At 50.1% G+C, this 16,091-nt stretch overlaps 1 protein-coding gene across 1 annotated transcript in view; it reads left to right on the top strand.

Moving 5' to 3' along the window:
* Nucleotides 1–16,091, top strand: part of LOC142485590 (IQ and AAA domain-containing protein 1-like) — a 153,642-nt gene that overhangs the window by 75,800 nt on the left and 61,751 nt on the right. Inside the window, exons 5-6 of the mRNA XM_075584469.1 lie at nt 8,928–9,012; nt 10,220–10,345. Of these exons, the coding sequence (XP_075440584.1) occupies nt 8,928–9,012; nt 10,220–10,345 (211 nt within the window). The remainder of the gene's footprint in view (nt 1–8,927; nt 9,013–10,219; nt 10,346–16,091) is intronic.

Raw genomic sequence — 16,091 nt, 5'->3', positions numbered from 1 at the left:
TTGAGCAAAGCAAGGAGGTAAAATAAATGGTAGTTTATTTCAGGAAAAGACATACACACAATGTAACACAATTTACAGAGTTAACACACTTACTGGGAATGGGGCTAACAAATAAATCTATCCTTAGAACGAAATTCACAAAAATGGCCTCTGTAGGAGCCTTTTTCTTGACCGGTAGCTACTGACGAAAGTCCTGGAACTGATTTCGGCGCAATGCCAGCCGCGACCGCTACGTTCTCAAAAGCGGGACTGAGAAACTTTTCTGAGTTGAAACTCCCTGAATCCGTCTCGCGTCTATTCAGTACAGAGCATCTTGGAATTTGCCGCTGTTGGTTTGGTGCTTGGAATCTGCGCTCCTGATTGGCTGCAAGGCTCCTTATGGGTTTCAGTGTCCTATTTACAAACCTCTACAGCCTATCAGAGGGTGGGAAGTCTCCTGCCAGCTATTAACCAATTTGCCGGTATTGTAAAGATGGGCACCTTTTCTCAATCTGTAAAGGGGCTTGCGCTAACCTGGCACCTCTGCCTCTCTGCATACTGAGCCCACCCGCTGTCCAGGCTCCACAGTGTCTGGGATCTGGCACATGGTGGCCGGATAGCCCTGTGTTAGCCCAGGATGTGGGTTCTCAAGCAGAACTGCAGTGGCCTCCTGTTCTAACTCCTTGGCCTCCCTGAGGCTTTCAGTCCGGACTCCGCACAGACACAGAGGCACCAAGCTTGGTAGTTATCTGGTACCTCGGGAGCCATGACTTGGAACTCCCACAGTTCATTTACAGGTTATCAGCATATATACCTATTAAATATAACCCTTTAATAAAATATACTGTGTCCAGTCTTACGTGTGGTAAAATATATAAGTCCCTGTTCTGGTGTCAGGGAGGGAGTGAGGGTATATAATATATAAGTCCCTGTTCTGGTGTCAGGGAGGGAGTGAGGGTATATAATATATAAGTCCCTGTTCTGGTGTCAGGGAGGGAGTGAGGGTATATAATATATAAGTCCCTGTTCTGGTGTCAGGGAGGGAGTGAGAGTATATAATATATAAGTCCCTGTTCTGGTGTCAGGGAGGGAGTGAGAGTATATAATATATACGTCCCTGTTCTGGTGTCAGGGAGGGAGTGAGAGTATATAATATATAAGTCCCTGTTCTGGTGTCAGGGAGGGAGTGAGGGTATATAATATATACGTCCCTGTTCTGGTGTCAGGGAGGGAGTGAGGGTATATAATATATAAGTCCCTGTTCTGGTGTCAGGGAGGGAGTGAGGGTATATAATATATAAGTCCCTGTTCTGGTGTCAGGGAGGGAGTGAGAGTATATAATATATAAGTCCCTGTTCTGGTGTCAGGGAGGGAGTGAGGGTATATAATATATAAGTCCCTGTTCTGGTGTCAGGGAGGGAGTGAGGGTATATAATATATAAGTCCCTGTTCTGGTGTCAGGGAGGGAGTGAGGGTATATATTCCCTACACTCACTAGCCTCACTTTAGAAAAATAACTTTTAAAACTTTTACACACACGAACCACTCTCAGCTTTATCACTTAGCTGGAGCGCCCCCTGAACCCCTATACTAGGTGCAGGATATCTGGGCATATATCTGGGTACCACTCTTTATACTAGGGACCCCTCTGTCTACTAGGGACTACGTGGGTGATCGCAGGTATACATTAACCCCTTCATGCCCAGTTACCTTGTCTGGAAGATGCTGCAGCAGGGATCCTGGCGGTGAGCCGTAAGAACGTTTCAGAGTCAGAGTTCGGCCGGAGCAATGCGCTTGGCTGTATCCGAGAATCTCACTCGATTCCCGTATCCAACTCCTGGGGTACCCCATAACCCGGAACCCCGATACATAGCCACATTCTGTAAAGACTTTCTCTGACAAACCCACCCTGAAACTTACAGCCTATAAATCTCTCGATACCAGCACCCCAGGAAAGGCAAATCACACAGAAATCTTTAATGTCGCATAATTAGCACACAGTCAAGTTAATTCATTAAGGACATCTGGGTCCAACAGCTGACACTCTAGGACCCCAACACACGGATCAGGGTTAACCAAGTGGGCTGAACCTTTTATTTTTTGAGCCTGGTTAACCTCTTCACCATCACACCTCCCCACTCAAGTTACAGGCTGTGTTACAATCTCCTCGTCCGGCGGTTTAACTGGCCTGACGCTTCTTGAGGTTGTTGGTTCGCTGGGACTGTCCTGGCGGGAAAGTCCATCTGCATTTCCATGCTCTCTGCCTTTTTTGTGCTGGATGGTAAAGTCAAATTCTTGCAGGGTAAGACTCCAGCGAAGGAGCTTCCATTTTCCCCAGACACCCTTTGCAATTTTTAATCTCATTGGTCTGCCAATATGTTCCCATAAAGTAAGAGACCTTTATTCTTTCCCATCGTTTTTAGGCAGTATGGGACAAGCAGTTATTCTTTCCCTGGGATATTATTGCCCCTTTATAAACATACATGGAAATAGTCATTACCAAATGGGTCCCAACTTTAGTACTGATATAGCGCAGCAAAGTGGATAGTTCCACAGACTCTTCAATGTTTGATTCAATATAGAAATGGATCCAGTATTATTTTGCCTTGTAGCAGAGATCCTGCCAAACCAGGTCTATTCATCTTGAGGCACAGGGGAAGATCCCCTTGAAATATTGTATTGTTTCTTCCAAATGCTTCCATCCCATCTTCTTTCTTGTATTGATTTCATTAGAAAGGCTCCCACCCATTGACACTTGCCGGCAAAGGTAGACCTAGTCTTCGAATTCTTCTAGTTCTATTCCATTTATTTATTTAAATATTTGTGTGCATATATATATATATATATATATATATATATATATATATATATATATATATATGTATATATATATATGTAACCCTGCTTCCCCCCTTCCCCCAGACTCTACGGTGGTGTCTAGGGCACATGAGGGCAGATTACATGCGGTGTGATGCATACCTGTGAGGAACAGGAGGGCCTGAGCTTCCCGCGATGTTGTGGGGGAGCCAGGACCGGGCTTCTGGGGTGGTAGCCTCCATGATCTCTTAGTGGTGCAGCGCCTCCATCTTCTATACTCCCAGGAATATGGGACAGGACCGGTATAGAAGAACCCCTTGGGTCCCAGGGTAGTACTTTCCAAGTCACACACGGTCTTTACGGATGAAGAACAGTCTCTTTATTTGACAAAGCAACAATATTCCAACGATAAGGGCGTCCAACAGCCGCAACACAATAGCCAGGACGGGTTATACACCGCTCGCCATCGCCCAGATAATTCCTCCTCTCCTTCCCTCCAAGTCACTCTTCCGGCAGGATGGTCTGAGCTAAGGCTTCAATACCCCGTGGCCCATCCCCGAGGTTAGCCTCGCGGTGGGTCTTGGATTCTCCCCATCACCCCTCAGCTCTACTAAAGGACGTTGATTTTTTCCGCTCTGCTTTCTCCTGCACTCTGCGCAGGGGAACTTGTAGGCCCCTCCAAATCCTCGGACCGATCCGCAGGATTTCTTGACTCATGGCCTGTTAGCGACACTGCATACTCCCGGCATAACTAACCGGCAACTCCAGACTCTGACTACTCTCGAACGAAGAAAAATTACTCACCGGAGTTGGCTGCTAAATATAGAGCTAGCCCCGCCCCTCGTGATGTCAACAGGACCTCCCCTCGTGCTCACGCCTGCAGCAGAGTCCAGGCCTGCGTCTATCATTCTGGATAGGGCTATTAAGGGGGAAAACCCAGGATGATTACTGGTTCCCGATCTTAACAGAACTTACCACAGTAGAAGGGAGATAGGTATAGCCTGTGCTGTTTACAGGGGGCTACACTCTCCCTATGGTGGAATCCAATGGTCCCCACTTGGACCTATCTGTAGCAGAACCATCCCGCGGCGAACCACCTGAGAAACAGCACACATAACATTGTTATAATACATGCATAATGAGGTAGTTTAATACAAGTACACCCAGGTACTCCCGACATGGAGAACCCTACCGATAGTACTTAGGATCAGGCTTTCTTACCCGCCGTCCATTATGATCAGTGACAGTCACAGCGAACGACTGAACCGGCCCATGCTCAGGCCTGTATGTAACACCGTGCATGTATATACACCTACCGATGCTCCATATGCATACTAGCTCACTAATCTTATCCTCATTGTGATACCTCGCCCGACCGAACTTGGTCCGAAGGTACTCTTGGACTGCCTCCCTAAGCCAACTGTCTCGGTTCTCTTCAATCTCTCTCATGATGGGCTCCGGGCTCGTAGGGATATTCATACCCGTGTGACTGCCGGTATCTTGCGACTATGGCCCGGTCAGCTCGACTTAGCTTGGTAAGTGTGCGGTGCCCTGCCCTGCTTGGCAGTACCCAAAATACAGGCTCCTCTGGAGCTACCTCGTCATACAATATACTGGGGCCTCGAGGTACAATACGTTTCTGTTCTATCTCCCTAAACCGGTGATCTAACTCATCCTCCATCTCCTGCGGAGTGAAAGAACCAGCCGTCCACCAATGATCTACTACATCGTTCTTAATTAACAAGAACCGCGTACGGTCCATCCCCACGTGGTATCCGGTGAAGAAAGGCGCCCACCATTTGTCGCGGTGTTCGTACTCTGCGGCCTGACTAGTGCGTTCTACATCAGAATCTACCTGTGATGATACACCGGATGTACCCGCATCAGTAGATCGCGAGCAATCTCTCCTTCCCTTGACATTATAATACCTAGTGGGGTTCATTTTGTGCACCACTTGGCTGGTAGACCCAGTCTCTACTGGAGTGTGAGACTCACGGTCTCTCCCTCTAGCTGCAGGAGAAAACGGCACAGGGTTAAGTACAGGCATAACACTTGAATACGGTATCTCCCCCTCCGACCCTTCTTCACTCAACTCCCAATCCCGCAAGTCCTTGGAGTATTTGGGGTTTTTACATAATTTATCCCTGGTAGGTCCCGGTGGCACCACTCATGACGAGGCAGGGGCAGTGGCCAGGGCAGGGGGGCTAGGGGCCGGGGTTGGGGAAACGTCCAGAGCATTGTCCAGCAAACGGGTGACACCACGCCCAATGAACTTTTTCTTAGCGGCACTCCCCCCTCATACTTTGGGCTTCTCGGGAGGGGTCTCGATTCTGTAGGTTAGCCCTGGCCATGACAGAGGCTATGTGTTGAGGGGAGAATATCCCTCCCAGACTTGTCTTCCCAGTGGAACTGGAACCGATATTATCCGAATCGCCTGCAGAGTCCCCATCCGCCCCGGGGTCACGCACCAGCAGTGCGTCGAGGACCCCCGGGGGCGGCTGTGGAACATCCGGTACACGGTCGAACACGTAGGCCTCAAGCCTCTCTTTCTCGTTCACCGTGAGTGCGGTCTATGCCTGGCGGGAGTAAGGGGGTGGTGGGGTCTCCTTACCACTCCGCTGCTTTTTGATGACATAGGGCTCCTCTAGGATCGTCTCTGTCTCCGTTGCGCTGGGAGTCACCACGGCGGTGGGACTCGTACGGGCCTCCGGCCACACCAGCGTTCGCCGTCGGATGGTCCCCGGACTTGTCTGCTCTCTTTTGATGCCTTTGGGGTGGTTCGCCAGTAGGCACATCGCCACCGATGTTACACCAATCTCCTCCTCCGAAGAAATCACGATCGGTTCCTCCGCTGGGGAGTCACCTGGTTCTTCAGCGATACAACCAGTGGGTATAGGTACAAAATATTCTCGCTTGTGCACCTCCACTGCGGTCGCGCTTGTCTTGGTTGCCAGCTTGCTTAGTTTAATAGCTAGCTGAGCCTTGGTTCCTCCCGATATGGTGTAACGGGGACCCAGGACAGTCTTTTCTTTGTCTTCCGCCACCTCCGTCAAAGTTCCTGGAGAGGCACCCCGCGGCGTTCCGAACAAATCCCGCGGCTCGGTTGGCCAAAGGTAAAACGTGCCACATTTAGGGCATCGGGTGTTGGTGCTTGGTACCGCGCCTGGTAGCCTGCAGTGCACACACACAAACACCGAACGTATTCGTGCTCAGCTACCTCCACTACCAGTAGGCCTTCCGGTACTTGGTGAATGGAAGTACTCATCTCGGACATGGTTCGCTCAGAGTGCAGACAGTTCAGTGTTCCAGCTCCTTGCTCCTCGAATGCCAGATAAAAGTGACGCTCTTCGCTCAGGTCTCCGGTCCCTCCCTTCGCGGGGAAGGACTCTCCTGATTGGCTCTCCTTGTGCCCCCTCCCTCTGGTGGAATCCAGAGGCGGGATATTTTCCTTGTCAGCGTGACGTGGCCGGGCTCTTCGACCATTCACTACACAGGTGGGTGGGCTTTCGGCTTTCGGCCCGCTCCGCTCTCCTTGCAAAGAATCCGGGTTTGGCGCCAAAGTATTACACATGTCCCGCCACATTTCCCTAATAGTCTCTGTGCACAACGCACGTGCTTGCTCCAGGCTTGGCGGGAACCGCCATCTTAGATCACTGTCCTTGCTCCGCGGAGCGCATGTGGGGATGGCCACCATTTTGGACAAGTCCTCCAAATGTCCATGTGCCCTATCCTCAATGTCTAACGGGTATCTCGTACCTAAAATACACTGACGGACTGTCACTTGTGTGCTCTGCATTCTGTTTCTCACTAAATTGAGGTGGCTTGTACCCCAGGCTCAGCGGAACTCCTCTCCTTCATGCACTATACTCGATGTTTACCATGCAAGTGTTCTGTGGTGCGTGTATGTGGGTGGTAGCTATGGTACCTCTTGTCTAGGTACGGCGTCTCCTGCTTTTGGCCACTCATAGCGCGGGCCCTGGGCCATGGTCCCTGGACTGGTTAACAGGCTGACCCCCCCAGTTGCATCACGCTACCTGCCTCAAGGGACTTGGTCAGCTCTAACTATCCACCCTTCCTACGCCACCTCCTATGGGCGCCCAAGGCGTACTGTGCGAGAGTCTACGCTCCTCCTGACTACCCTTGGCATATGCAATTGCGCCCATCCTTCTCCAACACTTGCATGGAGAGTGCATCTCACTCTGCCTGTTCCGCCTTGCTATAAGCCGGTCCTGTTCTGACATATATCTCAGCAGCGCCTCCAAATGTAACCCTGCTTCCCCCCTTCCCCCAGACTCTACGGTGGTGTCTAGGGTGCATGAGGGCAGATTACATGCGGGGTGTTGCGTACCTGTGAGGAACAGAAGGGCCTGAGCTTCCCGCGATGTTGTGGGGGAGCCAGGACCGGGCTTCTGGGGTGGTAGCCTCCATGATCTCTTAGTGGTGCAGCGCCTCCATCTTCTATACTCCCAGGAATATGGGACAGGACCGGTATAGAAGAACCCCTTGGGTCCCAGGGTAGTACTTTCCAAGTCACACACAGTCTTTACGGATGAAGAACAGTCTCTTTATTTGACAAAGCAACAATATTCCAACGATAAGGGCGTCCAACAGCCGCAACACAATAGCCAGGACGGGTTATACAAAGCTCGCCTTCGCCCAGATAATTCCTCCTCTTCTTCCCTCCAAGTCACTCTTCCGGCAGGATGGTCTGAGCTAGGGCTTCAATACCCCGTGGCCCACCCCCGAGGTTAGCCTCGCGGTGGGTCTTGGATTCTCCCCATCACCCCTGGCAGTGGACGCTGATTCTTTCTGCTCTGCTTTCTCCTGCACTCTGCGCAGGGGAACTTGTAGCCCCCTCCATATCCTCGGACCGATCCGCAGGATTTCTTGACTCATGGCCTGTTAGCGACACTGCATACTCCCGGCATAACTAACCGGCAACTCCAGACTCTGACTACTCTCGAACACACACACACACACACACACACACACACACACACACACACACACACACACACACACACACACACTGTGAGGATTCTGGAGTCACGTCGCTCACGGCGTGCTCCTCACTTACCTGCAGCTCCGTCTGGGTCTCCCGCGGCGCACGTGGACTCCGGAGGCAAGCCGCCGACAGCTGTTCCTCCTATGCGCGTGCGCGCACGTCTTCCTCTCTCTTCTGCTCTCGGAGCAGGGCGTGGGTCCGCGCACGCAGCCGATGGCACTGATTCACGGAGGCGCGGCCACACGGAGGCGCTCCCGCCTCTTAAAGGCACAACACCTCTTTTGATGGCCATCACCAAATACAGTCAGGCTGCTGGGCTTTATGGCTCCTCCCCTGGGACTCCTTCTGGACCTATACCTGCTGTAAACTGGCCTTTCCACACACCTCCACCTTGCTGCGCTGCTATTGGATCCTCTCTCTTATATATACCTTGCAGAGTCACTGACTCGTTGGCTGAGCATAGAACCAGTTGTTCTCACCTCTCTCTGCCTCCTTAGTCTATTTCGCAGACTTCCTCGTGAACTGAACCGGCTTCCGCTACGTCTTCCTGTACCTCTGGCATCCCGAACTCGGCATACGGCTACACGACTCTCCGCACCTCTGGCATCCCGATCCTGGCTTACGGTAAACGACAACGTCCCTCTCTCTAACCCCGGACTTGGCTAACGGCCTCTCTACCTACCGTACCTCTCCTACCCCGATCCGGAATCCCAGACCACTCTTCAATCAAGACGTGCCCTCGTGGCTGTGGGTGGCGTTATTTCCTATCCCACCTCAGCACCGCGGTCCCGTCTCGTTTGTGGTGAGCACATCCTTACACACACACACACACACACACACACACACACACACACACACACACACACACACACACACACACACACACACACACACACACACACACACACACACACACACACACACTAGAACTAGTAGAATTACTAGTTGGTGGGAGCCTTTCTAATGAAATCAATACAAGAAAGAAGATGGGATGGAAGCATTTGGAAGAAACAATACAATATTTCAAGGGGATCTTCCCTGTGCCTCAAGATGAATAGATCTGGTTTGGCAGGATCTCTGCTACAAGGTGTGTGTATATACAGTATACATATATATTCTTTTTAAGGGACAAGACTGGGCGGTTCCCTGAGTTCCCGGATGAAGAAAGTGGAGGATCCCGGCTCATCTGCACCGAGAAAACCCCAGAGCAGGTTGGACACCCCCTCACATCCTATACACCCCATACCACATTTACCATGCACACCCTATACACCCACACACTACATTTACTCCACTCCCTATACACCTGACATATCCATACCCTATACACCAAGCAAACTTTATACACCTCATACATCCTCCACTCCACTCCCTATACACCTGACATATCCATACCCTATACACCAAGCAAACTTTATACACCTCATACATCCTACACACCCCATACCACATTTACATGCACACCCTATACACCCCACACACTACATTTACTCCACTCCCTATACACCCGACATACCCATACCCTATACACCCAGCAAACTTTATACACCTCATACATCCTACACACCCCATACCACATTTACCATGCACACCCTATACTGTACACCCCACACACTACATTTACTCCACTCCCTATACACCCGACATACCCATACCCTATACACCCAGCAAACTTTATACACCTCATACATCCTACACACCCCATACCACATTTACATGCACACCCTATACATCCCACACACTACATATACTGCCCTCCCTATACACCCGACATATCCATACCCTATACACCCAGCAAACTTTATACAACTCATACATCCTACACGCCCCATACCACATTTACCATGCACACCCTATACATCCCACACACCACATATACTGCACTCACTATACACGCGACATACCCATACCCTATACACCTCACGCATCCTACACACCCCATACCACATTTACCATGCACACCCTATACATCCCACACACCACATATACTGCACTCACTATACACCCGACATACCCATACCCTATACACCCAGCAAACTTTATACACCTCATACATCCTACACGCCCCATACCACATTTACCATGCACACCCTATACATCCCACACACCACATATACTGCACTCACTATACACGCGACATACCCATACCCTATACACCTCACGCATCCTACACACCCCATACCACATTTACCATGCACACCCTATACATCCCACACACCACATATACTGCACTCACTATACACCCGACATACCCATACCCTATACACCTCACGCATCCGACACACCCCATACCACATATACCATACACACCAAACTGCATCAGATTTTAAAGTTTCCCCATAAATACCCCACATATCCCAAAGCCACATTTGAATCCCTCTATAATCCCCTCGATCTTTCCCCTTCCCCCACTTTCAGTTACAGGCTGAGATGCAGCAGAAAGAGAATGAGAAACTGAATAAAAAAGACACAAAGAAGAAAGGGAAGGGGAAAAAGACAGAGACGCCCAAGAATGAAAAGAAAGAGAAAAAGAAAGGAAAGAAGGTGAGGGGGAGAGGTGAAGGGAGAGAGGGGAAGGGTGAGGCGAGTGTGTGAGAGAGAGATGGAGGGGGTAGTGAGAGAGAGAGAGGGGGGGTAGTGAGTGAGAGAGACAGTGAGAGAGAGAGAGAGAGAGAGAGAAAGGGGGGAGTGAGTAAGAGAGAGGGGGGAGTGAGACAGAGGGGGGTACTGAGAGAGAGAGATTGAGGGGAGTGAGAGAGAGAGGGAGGGTACTGAGTGAGAGGGGGGGAAAGAGATGGAGGGGAGTGAGAGAGGGGGGTACTGAGTGAGAGAGAGAGAGGGGGGTACTAAGTGTGAGAGAGATGGAGGGGGTAGTGAGAGAGAGAGGGGGGGTAGTGAGTGAGAGAGACAGTGAGAGAGAGATAGAGAAAGGGGGGAGTGAGTAAGAGAGGGGGTACTGAGTGAGAGAGATGGGGGAGAGAGATGGAGGGGAGTGAGAGAGAGGGAGGGTACTGAGTGAGAGAGAGAGATGGAGGGGAGTGAGAGAGAGGGGGGTACTGAGTGTGAGTGAGAGAGAGATGGAGGGGAGTGAGATACTGTTTTTAGCTGTGGTTATTTTATCTGCTCCTGGAGCACACACCACATACTGTATCTGTTCCTGGAGCACACACCGCATACTGTATCTGTTCCTGGAGCACACACCACATACTGTATCTGTTCCTGGAGCACACACCACATACTGTATCTGCTCCTGGAGCACACACCACATACTGTATCTGTTCCTGGAGTACACACCACATAATGTATCTGTTCCTGGAGCACACACCACATACTGTTTCTGTTCCTGGAGCACACACCACATACTGTATCTGCTCCTGGAGCACACACCACATACTGTATCTGTTCCTGGAGTACACACCACATACTGTATCTGTTCCTGGAGCACACACCACATACTGTATCTGTTCCTGGAGCGCATACTGTATCTGTTCCTGGAGCACACACCACATACTGTATCTGCTCCTGGAGCACACACCACATACTGTATCTGTTCCTGGAGCACACACCACATACTGTATCTGTTCCTGGAGCACACACCACATGCTGTATCTGCTCCTGGAGCACACACCACATTCTGTATCTGTTCCTGGAGTACACACCACATAATGTATCTGTTCCTGGAGCACACACCACATACTGTATCTGTTCCTGGAGCACACACAACATACTGTATCTGCTCCTGCAGCACACACCACATACTGTATATGCTCCTGGAGCACACACCACATACTGGATCTGCTCCTGGAGCACACACCACATACTGTATCTGCTCCTGGAGCACACACCACATAATGTATCTGCTCCTGGAGCACACACCACATACTGTACCTGTTCCTGGAACACACACCACATACTGTATCTGTTCCTGGAGCACACACCACATACTGTAACTGCTCCAGGAGCACACACACCACATACTGTATCTGTTCCTGGTGCACACACCACATACTGTATCTGTTCCTGGAGCACACACCACATACTGTATCTGTTCCTGGAGCACACACCACATGCTGTATCTGTTCCTGGAGCACACACCACATACTGTATCTGCTCCTGGAGCACACACCACATACTGTATCTGTTCCTGGAGCACACACCACATACTGTATCTGTTCCTGGAGCACACGCCACATACTGTATCTGTTCCTGGAGCAAACACCACATACTGTATCTGTTCCTGGAGCACTCACCACATACTGTATCTGTTCCTGGAGCACACATCACATACTGTATCTGCTCCTGGAGCACACACCACATGCTGTATCTGTTCCTGGAGCACACACCACATACTGTATCTGTTCCTGGAGCACTCACCACATACTGTATCTGTTCCTGGAGCACACAACACATACTGTATCTGTTCCTGGAGCACTCACCACATACTGTATCTGTTCCTGGAGCACACACCACATACTGTATCTGTTCCTGGAGCACACACCACATACTGTATCTGTTCCTGGAGCACACACCACATGCTGTATCTGTTCCTGGAGCACACACCACATACTGTATCTGTTCCTGGAGCACACACCACATACTGTAACTGCTCCTTGAGCACACACCACATACTGTAACTGCTCCTGGAGCACACACACCACATACTGTATCTGTTCCTGGAGCACACACCACATACTGTATCTGTTCCTGGAGCACACACCACATACTGTATCTGTTCCTGGAGCACACACCACATACTGTATCTGTTCCTGGAGCACACACCACATACTGTATCTGTTCCTGGAGCACACACCACATACTGTATCTGCTCCTGGAGCATACACCACATACTGTATCTGCTCCTGGAGCACACACCACATACTGTATCTGTTCCTGGAGCACACACCACAAACTGTATCTGTTCCTGGAGCACACACCACATACTGTATCTGTTCCTGGAGCACACACCACATGCTGTATCTGCTCCTGGAACACACACCACATATTGTATCTGTTCCTGGAGCACACACCACATACTGTATCTGTTCCTGGAGCACACACCACATACTGTATCTGTTCCTGGAGCACACACCACATACTGTATCTGTTCCTGGAGCACACACCACATACTGTATCTGCTCCTGGAGCATACACCACATACTGTATCTGCTCCTGGAGCATACACCACATATTGTATCTGTTCCTGGAGCACACACCACATACTGTATCTGTTCCTGGAGCACACACCACATACTGTATCTGTTCCTGGAGCACACACCACATACTGTATCTGCTCCTGGAGCATACACCACATACTGTATCTGCTCCTGGAGCATACACCACATATTGTATCTGTTCCTGGAGCACACACCACATACTGTATCTGTTCCTGGAGCACACACCACATACTGTATCTGTTCCTGGAGCACACACCACATACTGTATCTGCTCCTGGAGCATACACCACATACTGTATCTGCTCCTGGAGCACACACCACATACTGTATCTGTTCCTGGAGCACACACCACATACTGTATCTGTTCCTGGAGCACACACCACATACTGTATCTGTTCCTGGAGCACACACCACATGCTGTATCTGCTCCTGGAACACACACCACATATTGTATCTGTTCCTGGAGCACACACCACATACTGTATCTGTTCCTGGAGCACACACCACATGCTGTATCTGCTCCTGGAACACACACCACATATTGTATCTGTTCCTGGAGCACACACCACATACTGTATCTGTTCCTGGAGCACACACCACATACTGTATCTGTTCCTGGAGCACACACCACATACTGTATCTGTTCCTGGAGCACACACCACATACTGTATCTGCTCCTGGAGCACACACCACATACTGTATCTGTTCCTGGAGCACACACCACATGCTGTATCTGCTCCTGGAGCACACACCACATGCTGTATCTGTTCCTGGAGCACACACCACATACTGTATCTGTTCCTGGAGCACACACCACATACTGTATCTGTTCCTGGAGCACACACCACATACTGTATCTGCTCCTGGAGCACACACCACATACTGTATCTGTTCCTGGAGCACACACCACATACTGTATCTGTTCCTGGAGCACACACCACATGCTGTATCTGCTCCTGGAGCACACACCACATTCTGTATCTGTTCCTGGAGTACACACCACATAATGTATCTGTTCCTGGAGCACACACCACATACTGTATCTGTTCCTGGAGCACACACAACATACTGTATCTGCTCCTGCAGCACACACCACATACTGTATATGCTCCTGGAGCACACACCACATACTGGATCTGCTCCTGGAGCACACACCACATACTGTATCTGCTCCTGGAGCACACACCACATAATGTATCTGCTCCTGGAGCACACACCACATACTGTACCTGTTCCTGGAACACACACCACATACTGTATCTGTTCCTGGAGCACACACCACATACTGTAACTGCTCCAGGAGCACACACACCACATACTGTATCTGTTCCTGGTGCACACACCACATACTGTATCTGTTCCTGGAGCACACACCACATACTGTATCTGTTCCTGGAGCACACACCACATGCTGTATCTGTTCCTGGAGCACACACCACATACTGTATCTGCTCCTGGAGCACACACCACATACTGTATCTGTTCCTGGAGCACACACCACATACTGTATCTGTTCCTGGAGCACACGCCACATACTGTATCTGTTCCTGGAGCAAACACCACATACTGTATCTGTTCCTGGAGCACTCACCACATACTGTATCTGTTCCTGGAGCACACATCACATACTGTATCTGCTCCTGGAGCACACACCACATGCTGTATCTGTTCCTGGAGCACACACCACATACTGTATCTGTTCCTGGAGCACTCACCACATACTGTATCTGTTCCTGGAGCACACAACACATACTGTATCTGTTCCTGGAGCACTCACCACATACTGTATCTGTTCCTGGAGCACACACCACATACTGTATCTGTTCCTGGAGCACACACCACATACTGTATCTGTTCCTGGAGCACACACCACATGCTGTATCTGTTCCTGGAGCACACACCACATACTGTATCTGTTCCTGGAGCACACACCACATACTGTAACTGCTCCTTGAGCACACACCACATACTGTAACTGCTCCTGGAGCACACACCACATACTGTATCTGTTCCTGGAGCACACACCACATACTGTATCTGTTCCTGGAGCACACACCACATACACTGGCGACACACTTTATTCGAGCTGGGCTAGTCCCACGAATTCGGGTATACCCGGGTGTATTGAGGTTTGTGACTGTTTTCTGCCCGAGTGCATTGAGGTATTTTCCAAGCAGGGATTGAAGCATTTTATTCCCGTTGGCTGCAATACTGCACAGTATATATATATATACTGCATTACAATTCATGAATTTATGCCATCTGGTAGACACGCGAAGCATTGCAGCCTATTAAATCCTAATCATTATCATTTAACAGATCAGCCGCCCGTCAGCCAGGCATGAACCCAGGCTGGGAAGGCAAACACAACGGGGCTTGTCAGAGGTGAGGAGCGGCGCATTCCAGGTATCTGCCAGGTACATACTGGGTATTTGCTCGAATAAAGTGTGTCGGTGCAGTACTGTATCTGTTCCTGGAGCACACACCACATACTGTATCTGTTCCTGGAGCACACACCACATACTGTATCTGTTCCTGGAGCACACACCACATACTGTATCTGCTCCTGGAGCATACACCACATACTGTATCTGCTCCTGGAGCACACACCACATACTGTATCTGTTCCTGGAGCACACACCACAAACTGTATCTGTTCCTGGAGCACACACCACATACTGTATCTGTTCCTGGAGCACACACCACATGCTGTATCTGCTCCTGGAACACACACCACATATTGTATCTGTTCCTGGAGCACACACCACATACTGTATCTGTTCCTGGAGCACACACCACATACTGTATCTGTTCCTGGAGCACACACCACATACTGTATCTGTTCCTGGAGCACACACCACATACTGTATCTGCTCCTGGAGCATACACCACATACTGTATCTGCTCCTGGAGCATACACCACATATTGTATCTGTTCCTGGAGCACACACCACATACTGTATCTGTTCCTGGAGCACACACCACATACTGTATCTGTTCCTGGAGCACACACCACATACTGTATCTGCTCCTGGAGCATACACCACATACTGTATCTGCTCCTGGAGCATACACCACATATTGTATCTGTTCCTGGAGCACACACCACATACTGT

The sequence above is a fragment of the Ascaphus truei genome, unplaced genomic scaffold (genome assembly GCF_040206685.1).
Source record: "Ascaphus truei isolate aAscTru1 unplaced genomic scaffold, aAscTru1.hap1 HAP1_SCAFFOLD_608, whole genome shotgun sequence".
In the NCBI taxonomy this organism is placed as follows: domain Eukaryota; kingdom Metazoa; phylum Chordata; class Amphibia; order Anura; family Ascaphidae; genus Ascaphus; species Ascaphus truei.
This window is presented reverse-complemented; position numbering and strand designations above follow the sequence as displayed.